This window comes from Lutjanus erythropterus, chromosome 13 (assembly GCF_056507025.1).
Source record: "Lutjanus erythropterus isolate fLutEry1 chromosome 13, fLutEry1.hap2, whole genome shotgun sequence".
Classification (NCBI taxonomy): domain Eukaryota; kingdom Metazoa; phylum Chordata; class Actinopteri; order Lutjaniformes; family Lutjanidae; genus Lutjanus; species Lutjanus erythropterus.
Window position 1 is genome coordinate 7713670 of NC_139329.1, and position 18659 is coordinate 7732328.

Consider the following 18659-nt stretch of genomic DNA (forward strand, 5'->3'; position numbering starts at 1 on the left):
GCCCAAATAATCAGAAAACGTTATTATGATTTAAACTCATAATTATGACTTACTATAGGGATATTGTTTTTACTAGTGTTTATCATCCACCGTTATAGGAAATCCTTCATTTGCATAATTCTCGTGAGATTTGCATATGTCGTTTCTTTATTGAGCAAGTTGGATAAACAAATTATCTTTCATACTGTGGTTGTATAAGGCGACAACGCTGTGGTAAGAAAAGAAAATTTAAATTGAATTTTAGATTCATTAATTTAAAAAATATATATAACACAAATGCAAAATGAAAATAAACGCAAAAATTATTTTAGGATAGGATTTTTTATTTTTTATATATTTTTTGCATCTGTTTCTTGTTGGCCATATGTAAAATAAAAGTCGATTTACCACATAATCATCATATCTATGTTCAAAATTCAACTAATCAATTAATTGATCTTAAAACCTAAAAACCTTCTAAAAACCATCATTAAACATAAACTTAAATAAAGATTTTTTTTTCATATTTATTTTTAGGGATTTTGAAGGCAGCACAGTGGAAAAATAACTTATGATTCAGGCGCAAACAAAATCGAAGCAAAATCAGAATACTAAGTTTTTTATTCAGTTTGCACTCAAAATAAAATAAAAATTACAAATCAATCTTGAATCTTTTTTAATATCCACGACAGCCTGTAGGGGACGTGCTCTGCTGGTGTCTTTAAAGACAACACATGTCCTGTGGTGTTTTCCAAATCTGTTCGAGCTAGAGTTACAATTAAAAAATCCTCCACAGAACTTACACCCTCCAAAAAAAAAAAAAAAAAAAAAAAAAAAAAGAAGAAGAAGAAGAAACAGAAAGAAAAGAGACCCAAGCTCCTTGCATCTCTCTGTTGACATGGTTGTGGACAACTGGGAACTTTGATTGATGTGTTATGGCACTGCCCTTCAGTCAAGTTCTTTTGGGCCAAAGTGTTTCCTTCTATTTCACTAATAATGGTTATGAATCTCTCCCCAAGTCTGTTAGGATACAGGGCTGCACAGGTAAAGTCAGAGGAAGACAGGAAAATAGGAGGCTTAGCTTTTTTTCGGCTGCAAAAAGAATTATTTTGTTAAATTAGGAGATTTGTAAGCCAGAGTGTTTCTCGATGGAAACATGGTTCTCCAGTCTCCTTGGTGCGGAACAAATAGCTGACATGATCAGTGATGCAGCTTTTTGCATTGGGACCAAATTTGGAAATTCAAATGAAGTTTGACTTCGACTGAGCAGCCCCACATGGAGAGTTTCAGAATTTCTGGTTTCTGATTAATGGATTCACAAAGGAATAGTTCACCCCAAAATGAAAAATCAGTCTGTATCTACTCACCCTCATACCAGTTCAAGGAGTAAGAAGTAAGAAGAAGTAAGGACAAAACCCCAGAGCACAGTTTGGAACTGACCATTTATTTAAACTGAATAGCATATGCGTACAAAGTCTCTACAAAGCTAGAAAATATCTAACATACTTTTAGCCATGAGGGGGAAAAAAGTTACAAAGCAAAGATCAGACCCTGTGCAGTACCAATAGACACACATGACTAGCTCTTGGATTTTCCTAAATGTACTCTCTTCTTCGCAAAATAGGATAAACATTAGAATATCAAAGATATACACAACATCTGTAATAAACGTTATTGTCACCTTTATACAAAGCACCTTATCAAAAACCCTCAGCGCACACACAGACGTGCTGCGCGTGCACCGGAGCGGAAAGATTCAAGGCCATTTTGGAACTGATTACAGACAGGATTTCTGTGCCACGTGTGGTTCGGAAAAAGAAGATAAAATACCCAACTTGCACATACGAGACGACATTAACAACACAGACGACGATGATTCAGGAACTGTGCAGCTCACTGAACTCTCAAACCTTTTGAAGGACCTTTCGGCATCGTGTATGCACTGATTTTTGTGTGACTTCCATTAGTGTGAGCACATTTTCATGTTGATTATAATGAGTGGACATTTAATAGGGAGTCCTTGTAAAGTTAAACAGACATTTAGGGCATTTTGATTACTGGTCTGCTCATTACAGGGCTTCTTCAGTCTGCCAACCAAGATGATAAGAGGTGTCCATATTTGATGAGGTCAAATTGTCTTTGAAGACAAAAACATGTTAATGCACACTTTTCTAAACCAGGTTTATCACACAAACTTTTTTTTAAAACTCAACCTTGTATCCATAACTTTTTTACGTACATTGGTACAGTTTTACAGTGTAGCCCATGAGCTACAGATGTTTTTATGTTGACCATCGTTTTCCTTGAAACTCTATTTTTTTGGCAGAAGCTTGTAAGTCACTCTAGCTTTTAATAAATCCCTTTTCCTCTGTATTTTATGTCACATGACGACTGTCTTTGGTAAGCAGGTGGTAGATAATGTCCAGACAGAGGGTCATTATTTCAGAATCAGCCTCTCTGGGGGTGTGTTCGGTTATCATGTACGTGTTACATGTTGGTACTCTGCTGTGAAGGACCAGTAGTTCGCCTGCAGACAACAAACTACTGTACTGTGAGAAAAAACTCTGGGAAAGTTGAAGGCAGGGGAATTTTGACCGGGGTTTTCCTGACACAATGATTCACCAGTATGTTGACAGGGTTGCGGTTTGTTGAACAGGTGGCTGTAACCCTGACAGACACCCACGGGAGTTAAAATGGATGGTCGTGGTTTTGTACAATGGCAAATCTTAATGTTTTTCAGTGCAAATGTAGAAGATGGACGGTCCTTTCGGACCAGTCACATATGAGACATTACGGGTTAAGACCAAATGTTTAACAGCTGGCCACCTCTGACTAAAAATGGCTGGTAAAATGCTAAAGTTACTTTAAACACAAAGGAAATTTGCAACGTTTTCTCTGCAAGTTACTGGGTATTCTGGACACCATATAGCATCCCAGCTGGTCACACAGGAGTCTGTGAATCTTGGCATTTCATTAACCAGCGCACCGAATCTTTCATTGTTATCAGACGGTAAACAAAACCTCTGGGCCTCGTTAATAAGAACACAATTTTTGTGTTTTGTTCTAAGAAGCAAATTTACTGAGTTATCTGGCTAACTGTCAACTCAGTTTTGAAGAACTTGTTCAATATTTTGAAAAATACACTCATTCCCTGTCTTGCCAAGCGCTTGATGAGAAGATCGATAGCACTCTCATGTCAGTACAGTAAATATGGAGCTACAGCCAGCAACTCATTAGCTTAGCTTAGCAGAAAGACTAAGACCCCCTACCAACACATCTAAAGCTCACTTAAGACATTTATTTTGTTTGTTTATTCCATGCAAAAACAAAGTTAAGTACAGATTAAAAGTGCAGATTAAAAAGGACTGGTCAACCAGTAAGTTTTAGGGGCTGGTAGGTGGATTTGTGCTAACTTTGGATAGAGCAAGGCATGCTGTTTCACTTGTCTCCAGTCTTTATGCTAAGCTAAGCTAAGCTAAGAGCCTTATTGCTCAACGTGAACACACACAAGAGTGGTATCAATCTTCTTGTCTAACTCTCAGCAAGAAGACAAGTATATTCCACAAAATGTTAAACATTTCTTTACAGTTTTTAAATAAAATACCATCACCAATTAGGACTTCTCTTGTTACTGATTAATTCTACGGTCAATAATGGCCCAGATCTTTAGATTAGAACTGTTCTTCTGTAGTTCTAACAAGTCCAGGTTGCATTTTATAAGAGACACCTAGTGTGCAAGCTGTTTCAACATGAATCTGTCACACATATGTGTAATACACAAATGCAAATATGTGTAAATGCCATCATAAAATACCAAGTAAACAAGAATGTGTCTCATTACCATCCTGCAGGATATAAAAACAGTCAAGATTCTTTAGGATGGTTCAGTGCTGACTGTCTACAAAGTACAACATGAAACAGCCATTAAATATGGAATTTGGATAATTAGCCCTCAGACACTGAAAGCTGGAGCTTGTGATACCTAATTATGCATTCTTTAGATATACACTAAATGCCTGTCTATACACCATCTACAACACCAAATTATCAGAACTTACATGAAACAGATTAGAAATGTTTACTGCTGTTCTCAACCAAAGGCACTTCATGCTGTTGAGCATGACACAGACAAACCACCAATCACCTGCTACAGTACACTTCATCAACAGTTTTTGGTTTTTAATTATTTTGACTTTAATTCTCACATCCTGGACAGATTAAAAAGGAACTGTATCTTCATCCATTTTAGTGTTTAAAAACGAGCTGTCCAGACATGAAAAAACAGGTGCCAAGGTTTCTGGTCAGGGCAATCTTCAATTGAAATACGGATGTAATAACATTTCAGACTTGAACACGAGTGTCAGTATGGACATGTTAAAGCTCAAGTTAGCTGGTGCAAGAATACTGAACTACGCTAAGTTTAATTTGCAAAGTGGAACCTCATCAGAAAAATCATAGGTTTTGTAGTTTCTTTCTTTGTACACCATGAATGATGTAAAGTTTTAAAGATTCACAGTGCTTCCCAATGGACCGACCACAATATATTTGATAGTCTAAGTTATAATCCTTAAGATTTTCATGTAACCAAACCCAAAACTTTTTAAGATTTGAATTTTTTCAGCAATATTTTTCCAATACATTGAATTTCTGCTATTGATATGGTGATTTTTGGTGCTACTGGCAGAGTCCGCCATTCCCATGCTAGGTTCACAATGCCTCACAGGACACAATCCATATTTGTAATTTCACTGTTTACTTTCTTGGAGCTATATCAGAGCTCTGTGGAGTTACAGCTAATGCTAACTCAACATTTACTGTTGAGGCTTCACACAGAAAGCATTGAACTGACATAACACGTAGTGTCTTTCATTGTGTAGCAGGGTTAGCGCTGACAGTGACTGCCAAATCAGCCAGGTCCAAAATCTGAAGGATTATAGCTTAAACATGCTTATTATTCATTCAATCTTGATGAAGAGTCATTTGTTGCACAAAAAGGTACCTGAATTTTTCAATTTCACGTATACTTTCTTATTAACATAATTTTTAGATAGTGTTCCTGGAATTAAAATATAGTCTATATGCTACTATCAATAAACAATTTCCCAAAGTTTAGAAGCTATTTTTTTTTTTAAAGAAAACATACAAAAAGGTAAAAATTTGATTTCTTTTCTTTGGGACAAACCTCTTTTTTTGTGCAAGAATGCAGCTCACACAATTTGCAGTGGCTATCTGTACAAAACCACCTCTATACTGTACTATATGATAATGCTGTAGTGTTATTTCCTTCTCTGGTTATTGATGATACACAGGGTCTGACCTTCAGTGTCCGTCAGTATCTTGGCAGGTAACACACACACTTTTGTCACAGCGGGCGAAAATTGTGAGATTTTTGATTTTTCGTTTTTCTTCCTGGGTTGAATTTCCCAAAAGCAAACGACAGAACGGCAAAAATACTAACTGAGTGTGAGAACGAGGGGAAGTAACCAATTAGCAGGAGTCATGACATCTCCTGGTGATATCAGAGTCAGGATGTTATTGGGAAAACCACCCAGGTCGGTTCTGATGTGTTTCTATGGCTGCACTGCCACTGTGCTTTTTACAGCTAATGAGCATCTGATATTCAGGTTGAAGTTAATATTTATGTGTTGAAATGCTCCTGTTGGTGAGGACTCTGTGGCATACTGTGTCGTATCTGATGTTAATTAAACTTAGCCCAATTATCGCTGTGATGTGTTGTGAGAGCAGCGGTGGAAATGCAGCCATTTTCTTCCCTGCCAAGTCGAGTCGTTTGGCTGAAAGACACTCGTAGAATTCTGGTTTTAGACATTTCACCTCCAATGTCACCATTAATCACCAAGCAAAGGCCATATTTGTGTGTCTGTGTTTGTACGTAGGCGTGTGTGTATGTGTGTGTGTGTGTGTGTGCGTCTAAGTGTGTGTGTTATTCCTTCACGAGTCGGTAGATGTGGTGCTGTGCTCCGTGCTCGTTGTTGGACACCTCGAACACACACGCCATACACAGCAAGGTCTCCTGAGTGTCTCTGTTGCTCACAACCTGGACACACACACACACACACACACACACACACACACACACACACACACACACACACACACACACACACACAGAGGAAAGAAAAGATAAAGTGGTAAATAAACATCTGTTCTTGAGAGCTGAAACAAATCGTGTCTTACCAAAAACACTTTTAAAAATCATTACTACTAACACTCTAATTCCAATTTTTTGGTGAAAATGTATTTTTTAAGGATTTATATATTCATGGCATCAGTTGTGTCGCAACCATAACATGTCGACTCTGTAGCTCTTCTAAATCAAAGCTAAATAAGAATTATGGTTTTAAAATGTGTATTTTGATTAACATTGAGAGAACTCTTAGGAACTTTAAAAAATAAAGTGGCTGCTCACTACGACTATGCTGTGAAATGACAAAATGTAACATTTTACCAACTCTGTCATATATTCTACCTGACGGAGTTGACATCTTTGCTGATGGAGGTGACATGACTACTTGTTGTTGCTTGTCATTAAATGTAATGTTGCACTCAACTTGCAGTCATGGTCTTCTCGGAGGTCGTCAAAATTAGAATCGCTTGTGTTAACTAAAATCAAAATTTATACAAAAGTCTGTATAAAAAACTATTTAAAAGATAGCTCTGTGATAAATAATCATTATTCTTTTGGTTAGGATGAGTGTGTATAAGCTACTTTGTTGTAATGTTAAAAAAAAAAGATGTTAAAACTTATACTAGAAAAGATACAACTATTTTGGACAGTAAGGCTTTTGGAATGAATCGCTTTTTCTTTTGGGGTGTGTGTGTGTGTGTGTGTGTGTGTGTGTGTGTGTGCTGGAGGATCTCAGCTTTCCTTAGATACAAGTACAGGAGGAAAAAAGGTTGGGGATCACTGCAACAGACAGACTGACTCACCAGCAGAATAGTGAAGTTCTCCAGTACGCTGTTCATCATGTATTTCTCAGGCAGGTGTTTGAGCTTATGGATGAAGTTGATCATGTATTCACACATCGGGGAGCGACTGATTCTGTAGACGAAGCGCCCGTTTTCAAACCTTGCGTACTCCGTCTGAGAGAGGGAGGAGAGAGAGAATAATCAGTTCACGCTATCCATTAACAAAACCCATCACTGTCTGTGAGCCAGAAAAACTTCAGTGACGTGTTATGGCTGTATGAGTGTTTCCTGTGCTGTGTCCCTTTGTTCTTGTGCTCCATACTGCTATGGACAGGGTCAGAGGACATTTAAAAAACGTCCTCTTAATATTAGAAAGAAAGTCAGTTTAAGTTTACATTATATTTAGAATATTTTCAGTGCTTTACATTGCCGTCAGACAGATGGGAAACAGGTGTTATATAAGACAAATATCGCTCTCTCTAAACCAACCAAACTCCATAGGTGAAATCAGAAATTCTACCTTGAAGAACACAAGAGTTGTTAGTCTACTGCTGCCTCAATCTGTTAGTTTGTTTGTGTTATTGTGTGACATTGGTGTTTTGAAAAAGATAATTGCATTCACTGAAGTCACACAATAACACAAATAAACTAGCAGATTGAGTCAGCAACTCCGATGCTCTGCAAGGTAAAATGACTCATTTCTCCTATGGAGTTTGGTTGGTTTGGAGAGAGCAATATTTGGCTTATATAACAGCAATGTCGCCTACGAAAAAGCTGTCTGACGGCAAAGTAAGGCAGTGAAAATATTCTGAATACAGGGTACACTTAGACTGATATTGATTTGTTTAGGTGGACCCTTCTTTTGAGTGGCTAAAGTAACTTTTGTTTTGCCCGCAGCAGTTCATTGCTTGTATTCTTCTCTGCTTCTCCACGCTAGGGGCAAGCCCACTTCTAACTATCCTCTTAATGTCTGTTAGAAGATCCTGGATTACTGCCGTTAACCTGAGCACGCAACAATTTGAATCCATCCTCACCTCCACCTTCTCGACCACCTGCTTGCCGAAGGAGCAGACCTTGGTGGAGCAGGTGATGGTCATGTTCTCCGAGCTCTCGTATTGGCTGGTGACGCCATAGAAGGCCGCGGGGTCGTCCTGCATGTTATGATTCAGGTCCGCCTGGCAAACACAGAGCAACAACATTACTACCTGCACCAGAACTTACTGTGTTAATGTCTCAAAATACAAAAATCAAATCCATCAGAAACATGAGAACAAACATGAAGATGAGCTGTCCGCTTTCTGCCGCCTAAGTTAGCCAACAGTGCCCTCTGTTGGAGGCTCAGTCACTCAGGATGCATCTGGACGAGACCGACTGGATCTCCTTATTACACTACTAAAACTGATATCAAAAGATCAGCTGCTAAAACTTCTGAAGGTTCATATTTTCACTGGATCTTTGACTGCCTTCATATGACTTTTGGGTTAAAGTTTGAAAGAAACTGGTATTATTTTTTAAGAAAAAATAGTTTTGAACATAAGTTCTACATTCTTGGGACACTATCATCCCTTCACTGAGGCTGCTTAAGGTGCTTCTTTAAAGTTCCAGTAGATGTGTTCTTCTGAGCACTTATCCGTTTAGATAGACACGGGGCGAACGCTCTCACACTCCTCCTCACTACCGATTGAGCTACCAGGCCACAGAGAGTCGCCATCTTAAATACCCATAATTCATTCATTCAACCACTGAACAAAATAAAGCAGGTGTAGCAAACCTTGCATTTTACATATTACACAAATACACTAATCTTTTCAAAAATATTGATCTATGATGAAAAACCTTTGTAACTTTTTGGACTATGTACGAGACTTATCTATACATGCCTGTGTATTTATCATATTTATATTTTTTGAAAATATTTGTTGTATGTGGATGTTTCTGCAACTACAGGCATTTTTAAGTTTTTGAGTAATAATGTAATTTAATAACATGTATGAAGCATTTTATGGGTCCAAACCACTTTTGTTCATGTCTCAACTGTGATCTCACTGTATAGAGACATAAAATGAGCTACTGAAATGACAGACATTATTTCAGATTAAATAGTTTCATATAAACAATACTTTACACCATACCAACATTATCTCTTTGTTTACTGATCATTTATATGCATTTTTTCATCCAAATGTGCCTGTCCCACACTTTTATGTCCTTACTGTGACGCTGAACAAATGCCATAATAGAAGTTTTCTTCAAAGCCAAACAATTCTAATATTTATGGAGACAGAAGTTTCTCAAGACCAAGAAATTAAGGCAAAGATCATCGTCTCTTCTTGATGCCATTTTTCAAGATGCCATTACTGCTTTATTTTAGTTATTAATATCATTTTAGAAATGATATTCAGGTTAGCTTTTGTGTGTATGAACACAATTGACATCTAGGGTTATTGTCTAAATTTTGCATTGCATGAAGAAAATCTTTTTTTATGTTAGTATTTACAGTGATGCACAAACCTTGATGAAAATACATTGAAAAGTCTTAAAATTGTGTAGAAATCAAAAAAGAAAACCACATAAAATGAAAATTAATGTAAAGTTGTGGTAGGGACATTTTGTACAACATTAAATGGTGAAAAACATACAAAAACAAACATGTTCCACATTAACATTTTGATGACTGTATGAAATTTAGGGCACCATTTACATCTATTACAAATGCTGGTGTTGTAATGAAAATTCATATTGGTTGATTTTTACATTTGTAAAAATGTAAAAACACCCACATGTGAGACAAGTCAAATGAATTCTACAAGTTTTGCTAGACCTGATTTATTATGTCATGTTGTTGACATTTGATGAATTATAGATATTTAAGATGGTGACTGCATGTTGTGGGAAAAACAGTCTCACACTTGTAGCCAAAATGCAAAAAACAATATTTTAATATTTTACCAATGTTTTGATATGTCATGTTGACAGGACAGTCTTCTTCAGAAAATTTTACCTCTCATGTTGGACATTTGTTAGCAGGAAAGCCTTTATACCAGAAAATGTTTAAAACCAGAAACACCTACAGTTAATGATTGTCATTATTTATGAGATACACAGGATCACAAGAATCACTTTTTCTATTGGACTGTAACAGAAAAGATGGGAAAGTTAGATTGTGTACATTACACCTGTAAGACCATCATTTGTTTAATGTGGATTGTTTTGTTGTGTCTTGTTTTATTTATTTGTTTTGCATCCTGAAGGCACACCCTGACACCCTGATTGTATCTGATAACTTTGTTTTTCTATTCTACATTTTATTTTATTTTTATATCTGTATTTTAATTTACTTTGTCAGTCCTTACTTGCTCGGTGATATTAATTTTATTTCAGTTTTACTGCTTTTGGAACCGGTTCAGAAAGATTAAGCTTTTATTGTAAGTCCTATGACAGTGCATACATTGTTTGTATGAACCTTGATATAATCCAGTTTAAAAAAGAGAAAAAGCAGTCTGAGGAAGAACCTGGAGCTCTAAAAGTCGCATTTTTGGCACGCATTTTGGTTTGCAGATTAAATATAATAATATTTTACATGATGATAATGATTCAAAGTCACACATAACTGGCACTAACCTGTAATAATCAGACATTATAAAAACATTTCACCTCCACCCTCTGTTAGTTAGATTTTTCCTTTTCCAAATTGTTAAGGCATCAGTCTTTGAGATTTCTGCCTCCACACCAGTACACTGGAGGTAAATGGGTTGTTTTCATTGGAACCACTTTGAACTGGAGAAACAGTCCCTGTTATAACTTTTCATGGCAGTCTGTGGATTATCAAAGCAGGGATATTGATTCTGTCTGATTCTGCGTCGGTCAAACAGAGTCAGGGTGCTTTTTTGCCTGTTGGCTCAGGCTCTGCTACACTAAATAGAATGGGACTTTAATTACTATCATTGTAACACCTGTGTTTACTCTACTGTTTTATTTCAATATGGCTGCCGTGAAAAAGGTCAGCTGAGAGTGTAGAAGATGTTGTATTCTGTACAGACTGTAAAATCCAGTGAGGCAGATTTGTGGTTTGGATGCTACATTTATAAAACTGACGTGAACAGTGCATCATGTTCGATGCGGTTCTCCAAATTCAGTCTGGCATTTTGTGTATCTTTAAAAGCTTTTGGATCTCTAGACTTTAAAATAAACAATGTTTTGGCTGCACAGCACGACTTGGTACTGACTGACCCCCCTGGTGGGCAGCCGCTTGTAGAAAGTTTTAAATATTTTTTTCAGTGTCATGACAACCACAAAGTTCTGTTCCCCTTCATTGTAAAAAATCTCATTGACACGACCCTTTAAAGTAGCTGCAGGGCTAATTGGAGGTGGCAAAAGTACACACACTTTGTACTTGAAAACCAGTAAAGATACTGTAAAAACAAAAAAGACTGGTAAAGCTAGACGTACTGATTCAACTTCTGCACTCAAATAAAAGTGGAAAAGTTTGGGCCGTACTCAAAGTATAAAAGTAAAAAAATCACCCTCTGAAGGACATTTCTACCAGCTGTTTGAGTGCTAAGCTAAGCACCTTTTCTCCGTAGTAAAGTTTCCCGCTCTGTCTGTTTTGTCTTATTATATCTTGTTAAGTCTTTTACGTCATTTTTGTCTTATTACGCCTGTAATGTTGATTTGATCTTAAGTCTTTAATGTCCATTTTGTCTTCTTACATCTTTAATGTCCATTTCATCTTGTTACATCTTTTGTCATTTTTGTCTTGTTACGTCTTTAATGTCGGTTTCATCTTGTTACATCATTTTTTCTTGTTCCTTTTTTTTTTTTTTTACGTTATTTCTGTCTTTTTATGTATTGTTATATCATTTTCTGCTTGTTTCATCTTTAGTTGCTTTTGTCTATTTCGTCTGTTATGTCTTTTTGCGCTGGCAAAACAAAAATAATTGTCAGCAGATATTTGTGTTGAGATGCAGGGAGGTAAAGTAAAAAGTTGTCAGAAAAATAATTACTCAAGTAAAGTAGAGACACTTGAAAAATCTACTTCAGTACAGTAACAAAGTATTTGTGCTTAGTTACTTCCCATCTCTGGTGCTAGTAGATTTGTTCATGATTAATGTAATTTTTGTTAATACATAATAAGTGAGATACTAATCTTCTTTGTACATAAAAAATACTACAGGGCAAAAGACAAGATTCTTGTGTAACTTTGTGTCACTGAAGTTGTTTAATCAGAGCAGTGAGAACACGCTGCACCTGGATTTCAGGCTGAGAGAAATGGAGAAGGGTTTGTACTATTTGTAATGAGTTCTCAGAGGAGCACTGCGTGTCTCAGGGCTGAGAACACACACACACACAAACACACACCATATGCTAAGTCACCCACTTGTGCATTCATTCACACACATGGACACACAAACATCAAACTGTGCTCTATTAAAGCGGCAGATTATCAGCAACACGCTCCATTGTGGTAGATCAGAGAGCTTTTTGATTAAATTCAGAGGGGAGGTTCCTGATATGGTGCGCGCACACACACACACACACACACACACACACACACACACACACACACACACACACACACTGAGTTTGTTGTCATGCTACAATCAGAACTCATCACTTCTACCTTTACTGGACCTACTTCACAGGCCTGCAGGCTTCTGTCCCCCCTGCACGATCCTACTGTGACAATCTCACTGCTACACTCAAATTCAGCCTGTCCAGCGCTTTTATACCATTCATTAAACCCTGCCGCCAAACAGGGATTGTCCAATCATTGCTTAGCAACAGTAACTAGGCATAGCAGTCCTGTCAAGATTTGAATTTCTCCAGAAGCTGTATTCATGGTGGTGTGTTTTGTTTTTTTTTTGGTTTTGGAGAGGTTGATGGCTTCTTCTTTTAGACTTCCCAAAACCAAAAACACCAGACCAGTAGTGTAACAAATATTAAACAAATTGTTCAAATGTCCAGCTATCGAACTCACCATCTACAGTCATAACTTAAGGTGCAGAATACAACTTCCCGCCTCACTGTATGTCAGCAAATAATGATTCGCTATAGAGGTACACAGTGCAGTAATGGCACTGCCTAGTTTGACAGATTGATCTGAGTTTTGGGAGCCTCCACTGGAAACTGGACCCAAAATGGCAGCTGCTTGGTCACAATACATCTTGTATTAGCTTAAAACATCTTTCTGGAAACATTTTAGGTGAAAAATAGCCACTGCAGAAACATAACCTTTTTGTGAGCAGTGTGTGTTCAGATGCCGTTTCCTTTTGTTCTCCAACAAAACGTGTATTTGTCATGTTCTGAGATGCTGGTGGTCTGACCTCTAGTGGCAATGAATATCACATACAACACCTTTACCCAAGGGTAACTTCCAAAGACAAGGAGCATTTCATACTATTATTATACAATTATATTGTTTAGTGTGGTTACAGGTTACATACAAAATTTCTTTATACTGTAATAGTATTAGTAAACAGTATTTGCCCTGAATGAAAGTCGCCCCTGGATGCTATCAGAATTTTACATTAGCTCTTTATTAGATTTGGAGAAGTTTACTCTCCAGTAAACCCAACCATCTTTACCCAAGATAGTGTTATGGTTGCCAAAAATGAATTTAAAAGTCCTCATCATAAAGGTCTTTTAACTTTAAAAGTCAAACAGCATGTTGAAAAATTGGATTATTTGAAGAGGGGTTTGTTTGACTGTACTCTGTGTATTACCTACAGTCGATGGTGGTCGGGGAAGCAGCAGGAGTATCAGAAACGTACTGCTGTGGACAGGGTCAGCAGCAAAACATATTTTAGCCACTTTCATATAAGTTTAAGTGTACGCTATATTTGGAAAATTTTTACCACTTTACTTTATGGTCAGACAGCTTTTTCTTTCAGGAAACTGCCAAAGGAAACCGGAAACAGGAAACCGTTGTATCAGCCAAATATCGCTGTCTCTTGACAATTGAACTGCATTGGAAGAATTTTCATTTTACCTCACAGAACACAGAGGCTGTTGGTCTGCTGCTGCCTTGATCAGCAGCAGACATTGCTTAGCTTCTGTGCTGTACTCGTACTGCTTCTCCAAAGTGTTGGTGTGCTGACCGCCTTCTACTGTGGAGCAGTACTTCATAAGACCCCACTTCAAAATATCCAAACTATCGCTTTAACTGGTGAGGAGGATGCTGACTTTTTGCCTGTAGCTTAAGCCTCTGTCTCTTAACAGGGTATCATGAATGCAATTATCGGATTCGATTTCAAGACACATAGGCTGGAATAATAAAGATCAGAGTAAAATCCACGTTCTGTTGCTTGGATTTTTGAAAGTCCTTTAGTGTGCTGCAGCTCTGAGAAAGAACAGTTAAGTCACACACACACACACACATGAACACAGGTACAGACAGAGCAACCTGTGAGTCAGGAGGTGAGCAGGTGTTCAAACAAAGCGACCGCGCTTTCATCAACCCACCACCTCCATATCCCAGGTGGAAAGACAGAACACACACACACACACACACACACACACACATACACACAGACACCTGTAAATGCAGACAAAGGCATGGCACTGGGTGGAAAAATACAGGGAAAAAAGTGAGGTGCTAACCCTGATCATTGAGGGCCAGGGAAATTTCAAAAACAAACTTAAGGGAAAAAAAATGGCCAAAGAGTGAAAAGAGTTTTTGGGGAATTTTCAGATGCTAGTTGAGGCCCCATGGGTGTGAAGCTCGTGCGTAGAGGAAATAAAATCAAATCAAACTCTCACCCAGAACTTGATCAGGTAGAAAGCATTTTGCGGGCCCTTGCTGAACAGTTCCTTGAGGCCGCCCTTCTTCTCGGGGAACTTGTCGTAGATCTGCCTGATGTCCACACACTCCAGCAGGGGGTCGCTGTAACTCGGGCTGCTCTGGCTGATGTGCACAAACAGGTGCTTGTTGTACTGAGGGGAGGGAGACACTCGAGTTAGGCAAGGACGGATGCACCAGTGCACCAATGTGTATTCATTTTGACATGTAGGTGAGCACCTGGGCCTTTCTCGGACCATGTTCTCTGTTGTACTAAATTATAATACCTATTTTATTCTAATTCATATTTTAAAATTTTCTTAATTCAGGAGTTTTGGACATCCTTAACTGATGGACTCTTGTCCAACAGGGCAAGAAACAGTCAAAAGCCCACAAGGTGAGGTTTTTGACCACTGGTTGGCACTATGGAGCAATATTTTTAAAAGCAACTCTCTGTATTGTTTGTATCTCAACTAGCCTACACAACTAGTTTGGGGAGTAAAATGTTACCATACCACAATAAAAAGACCACAACATATTAAATATTTAAAAAAAGAAAAAGAAAAATCGCGACCTGGAAAAATGTCCTTAATCAATCTAATATGAATAGCAGTTTTTGTTCGTATAAAATTTGTTTTTCCTTTTAACTTGAAGTGCTTCTTATCTCCCTCTTTAGTCATTTTTTAAGTAGCATATATGTATATATATGTTTATTTTTCAGTCATCCAAAAGTAATCAGATATGATTACATTTTTTGTAGTCCAATGGATTAAGGATGGATGGAACGGATCATTTCTGAATTTTCCTTCATATATTATTATCATGCAGACAGCTGCAGTTGCTTTTGTCAACCATTTAAACTAAGTGATACATTTTTTTTCTATGAAATGTTTCTACCTGTGAGATTTAGAGTAATGTAAAATAATTCAGGAAACATGACACCTTTTGACCACAGTCTTTTTCAAAGTCAACATACAACAGTTGGAGGTTTTTAACTGTCCAAACAGAAAGCAACAAGATGAATGCCAGCTGTCTGTGAGCCCGAGCTAGAAAAATGACAGTGTGTCCACAGTGTGGCAGGATGATAGATAGACTGAGCCGACACAGAGATAGAGCTTTACAAAGGTTATTCATACTAGGATACACACAAAGGGCTTTAACGCTGTTCTCTGCTGCGGGGTTATCTGTCATCTCTGTTTATGGGACAATAGGGAGTGCTTATTGTAGACTGCTGCTCTGTGTGTGTGTGTGTGTGTGTGTGTGTGTTTGTGCGTGTGTGTGCGCGTGTGTGTGTTACTCACTGCCTCCTGGTCCCTCTGTGTCTCCAGGAAAGATGAAAACTCCACCAGTCGTAGTTTGGTGGTGCCAATAGAGCGACCCTGCCACGCTGGCTCTCTGTGTGTTTGGGCTGCGGCGGGAGGCTCATAGGCTAGACAACACACACATACACACACACACACACACACACAATCGTTTGAACCTCACTTCACCACTGTCACCATGTACAATCATGCTATTTAACAGGGTAAGCAGTAACGCTAGCATTATTCTTCACTCCGATCATGTAAAATTTATGCCATTACTGCAGTCTCCTGGACAAAGCCTGACTGAGGTGAGGTTGCAGCAATGAAAAGTGCTTTAAAAAAAAGTAGGTGTAAAGGTGTAACAATGATGAGGACACAGTGAAATCCCTTGGGGGCTGCCGTTGAAGCTCATATGCTCCATTTGTGCCATTGTAATGGACAGCTGCCAGCACCCACTTTGAGTAAAAATGTAAAACCCCACAGGGACCTCAGCGAGTTGTTAAAAGTGCATTGTGAAATAAATCAAAAGACAGGTGAATCAAATGACGGGGTGCTTTCTTAAATTCCTGAAAAATAGCTTTCTGTTGACCCATGTCGATCCTACAGCTGTTGTGCATATACTTCCACTTTTCAAAAGGGGATAAAGCTGTGGACATGTTAGTGGACATTTCCCACGGCAGCAGCTGACTGATATCGTGAGGGCCAGCGATGCTGGGAGACTCTGTGGTGCGTTACTGACTGGAAAACATTATACTGTGTGGCCTTTGAAAGCTGATATGAGACCTTTTTCATCACACACAGTGCTGATTATCATCTGTTAGCAATTTAAGCAGTCTGTCCCATTAAAACATTCAACATTTTGGATGACCCAGCATGCTGCTAAGTTTGAAAGTGAAAGCTTGTTGGCCTAGCTTGCTAACATTAGCACTGACGTCACTGTTTTCCCTCCTAGCCCTGCTCTAACTGCGCTGTGCTAGGCTAGTACTTGGTACATGGTGCTAACTGTGAGCACAAGTGTAGATAATGTTACCCACAGCTGGGGTTTGTGTCCCGTGTACAGCTAAATGTCACCGTTGCCATTTTTTAGACTTAGTTTTACAAATTATCATCTGTTTTCAGTCACAGTTTAGTTAGGTTTAGGAAAAGATCATGCTTTGGGTTAAAATGGACCCTTTTACAACATTAAAAAGGCTTTCTGACAATAACAAAGACTGTAAAAGTAATAATCAGTCACAGCGCAGTAGGCTGGGACTAGGTGGAACCGTGTTGGGAGGAAAAATTAATGGCTGTTACCCATGCGTGTATTAAACACAGGAAACTGGAGGCAAAGATGGCACCTATTCAGTCGCGTGAGAATTTCTCGCCTAACACATGTTAACACATTTCCTGCTTGGCCCCATAGACCTTGCCATGTGATCATGTCATAGATTTTTTAAATGCTTTTCTCGGCTCTAGAAAAGTTTTACAAATATTAAACCTCCATGGATCAAAAAGTCATAACAGACAGTCATAATTATCCACAGTTTAACAGATTTCTCTTTCACAATGGTGGCTTTTGAGGGGGGAATTCTTTGTGGGCCCCTGGGAATTTTTTTACTGTAACACCACGAGTGGATGCTGAGCAGGAAGCAAAGCTAAGTGGCAGTGCCCTATCTAGGTTTTCTTATACATCTATGCTGTTACCTCAGCACTCGGAGATACTGCACCAATCAAGTTATGGAAAACTGTCGTACCAACAGTGTCAGTTGAAACAAAAATTCACATTCACTGAAGAACACTAATATAGCGGTCATTTATGAAATTTTATAATTAATAATACTTTCAGTTTACCCTTAAGGTTTTTGGGTAGATACTGTAAAGAAATAAGACAAAGTGATAGTCAGATTGACACTGTTTTCTTTTTCTGACCTCTTCACAAGACAAACCTCAGGGTGCACTGCAGACCTGGGTGACAGGACAGAGTGATAAACCACCCTGTAGAGAGCCAGTGGCCTAAATGGCAGGAGTGAGGACCGCCTGTTTGCTCTACAAAAAGGAGATAATTGTACCGCAGTCCCTCTCACCTGAGATTGTGGTGGTCCCTGCTGTCTGCACAGAGTAGGCCTGCTGAGAGAACGGCTTGATACTGAGAGAAACAGAGACACAGGCAGGCAGACAGTCAGACAAGAGAGCATTAAAAAAGCCTGAAAGAAGAAGGGACACAGTCAGACCAGTCACATTGTATGTACATTATACAGAAAGGAATTCTGTTCTGTCTTGTATGAACAGAAGCAGGAGCACAGATGTCAAGAGCATCTCAGAGTTTAGTAAAAGCTATACCAGCCCCATTTACTACCATTATCATCATCACATGGTCACGTAACAGCAGCTGGCAATGAAATGAAAAGGGCTTGAACTTGAAGCACAATGAACCCCACCGACCATGTGAACAAGAACTAATGCAAGACATGGAAACAGCAGGATAGCTCATTTCAGAACCCAAGTTCACCAGAATCAAAACTCTGCATATGGTAGTCATAAAATCTGTTGGTATTCTGCAAGATGAGGAAACAAAGATTCCCAGAAATCAACTATGTGAGTCAGCAAAAATCATACCAATGGTTTCTGAAATGATCATGTCTGATGAATGTAAATAAGACTCAACAATAAGGCTTGCAAGTAAAATCCCATGT

General features: G+C 38.4%; 1 protein-coding gene across 1 annotated transcript in view; it reads right to left on the reverse strand.

Annotated features, from left to right (window-relative positions):
- Positions 1-4570: 4570 nt before the first annotated feature.
- The window catches only part of tead1a (TEA domain family member 1a), a 63281-nt gene continuing 49192 nt past the window's right edge, over positions 4571-18659 (reverse strand). The window contains exons 7-12 of the mRNA XM_084733778.1: positions 18051-18112; positions 15985-16112; positions 14665-14838; positions 7941-8081; positions 6928-7080; positions 4571-6034 (exon numbers count right to left, since the gene is read on the reverse strand). Coding sequence (XP_084589904.1) covers positions 5921-6034; positions 6928-7080; positions 7941-8081; positions 14665-14838; positions 15985-16112; positions 18051-18112 — 772 coding nt within the window. The 3' untranslated portion in view covers positions 4571-5920. The remainder of the gene's footprint in view (positions 6035-6927; positions 7081-7940; positions 8082-14664; positions 14839-15984; positions 16113-18050; positions 18113-18659) is intronic.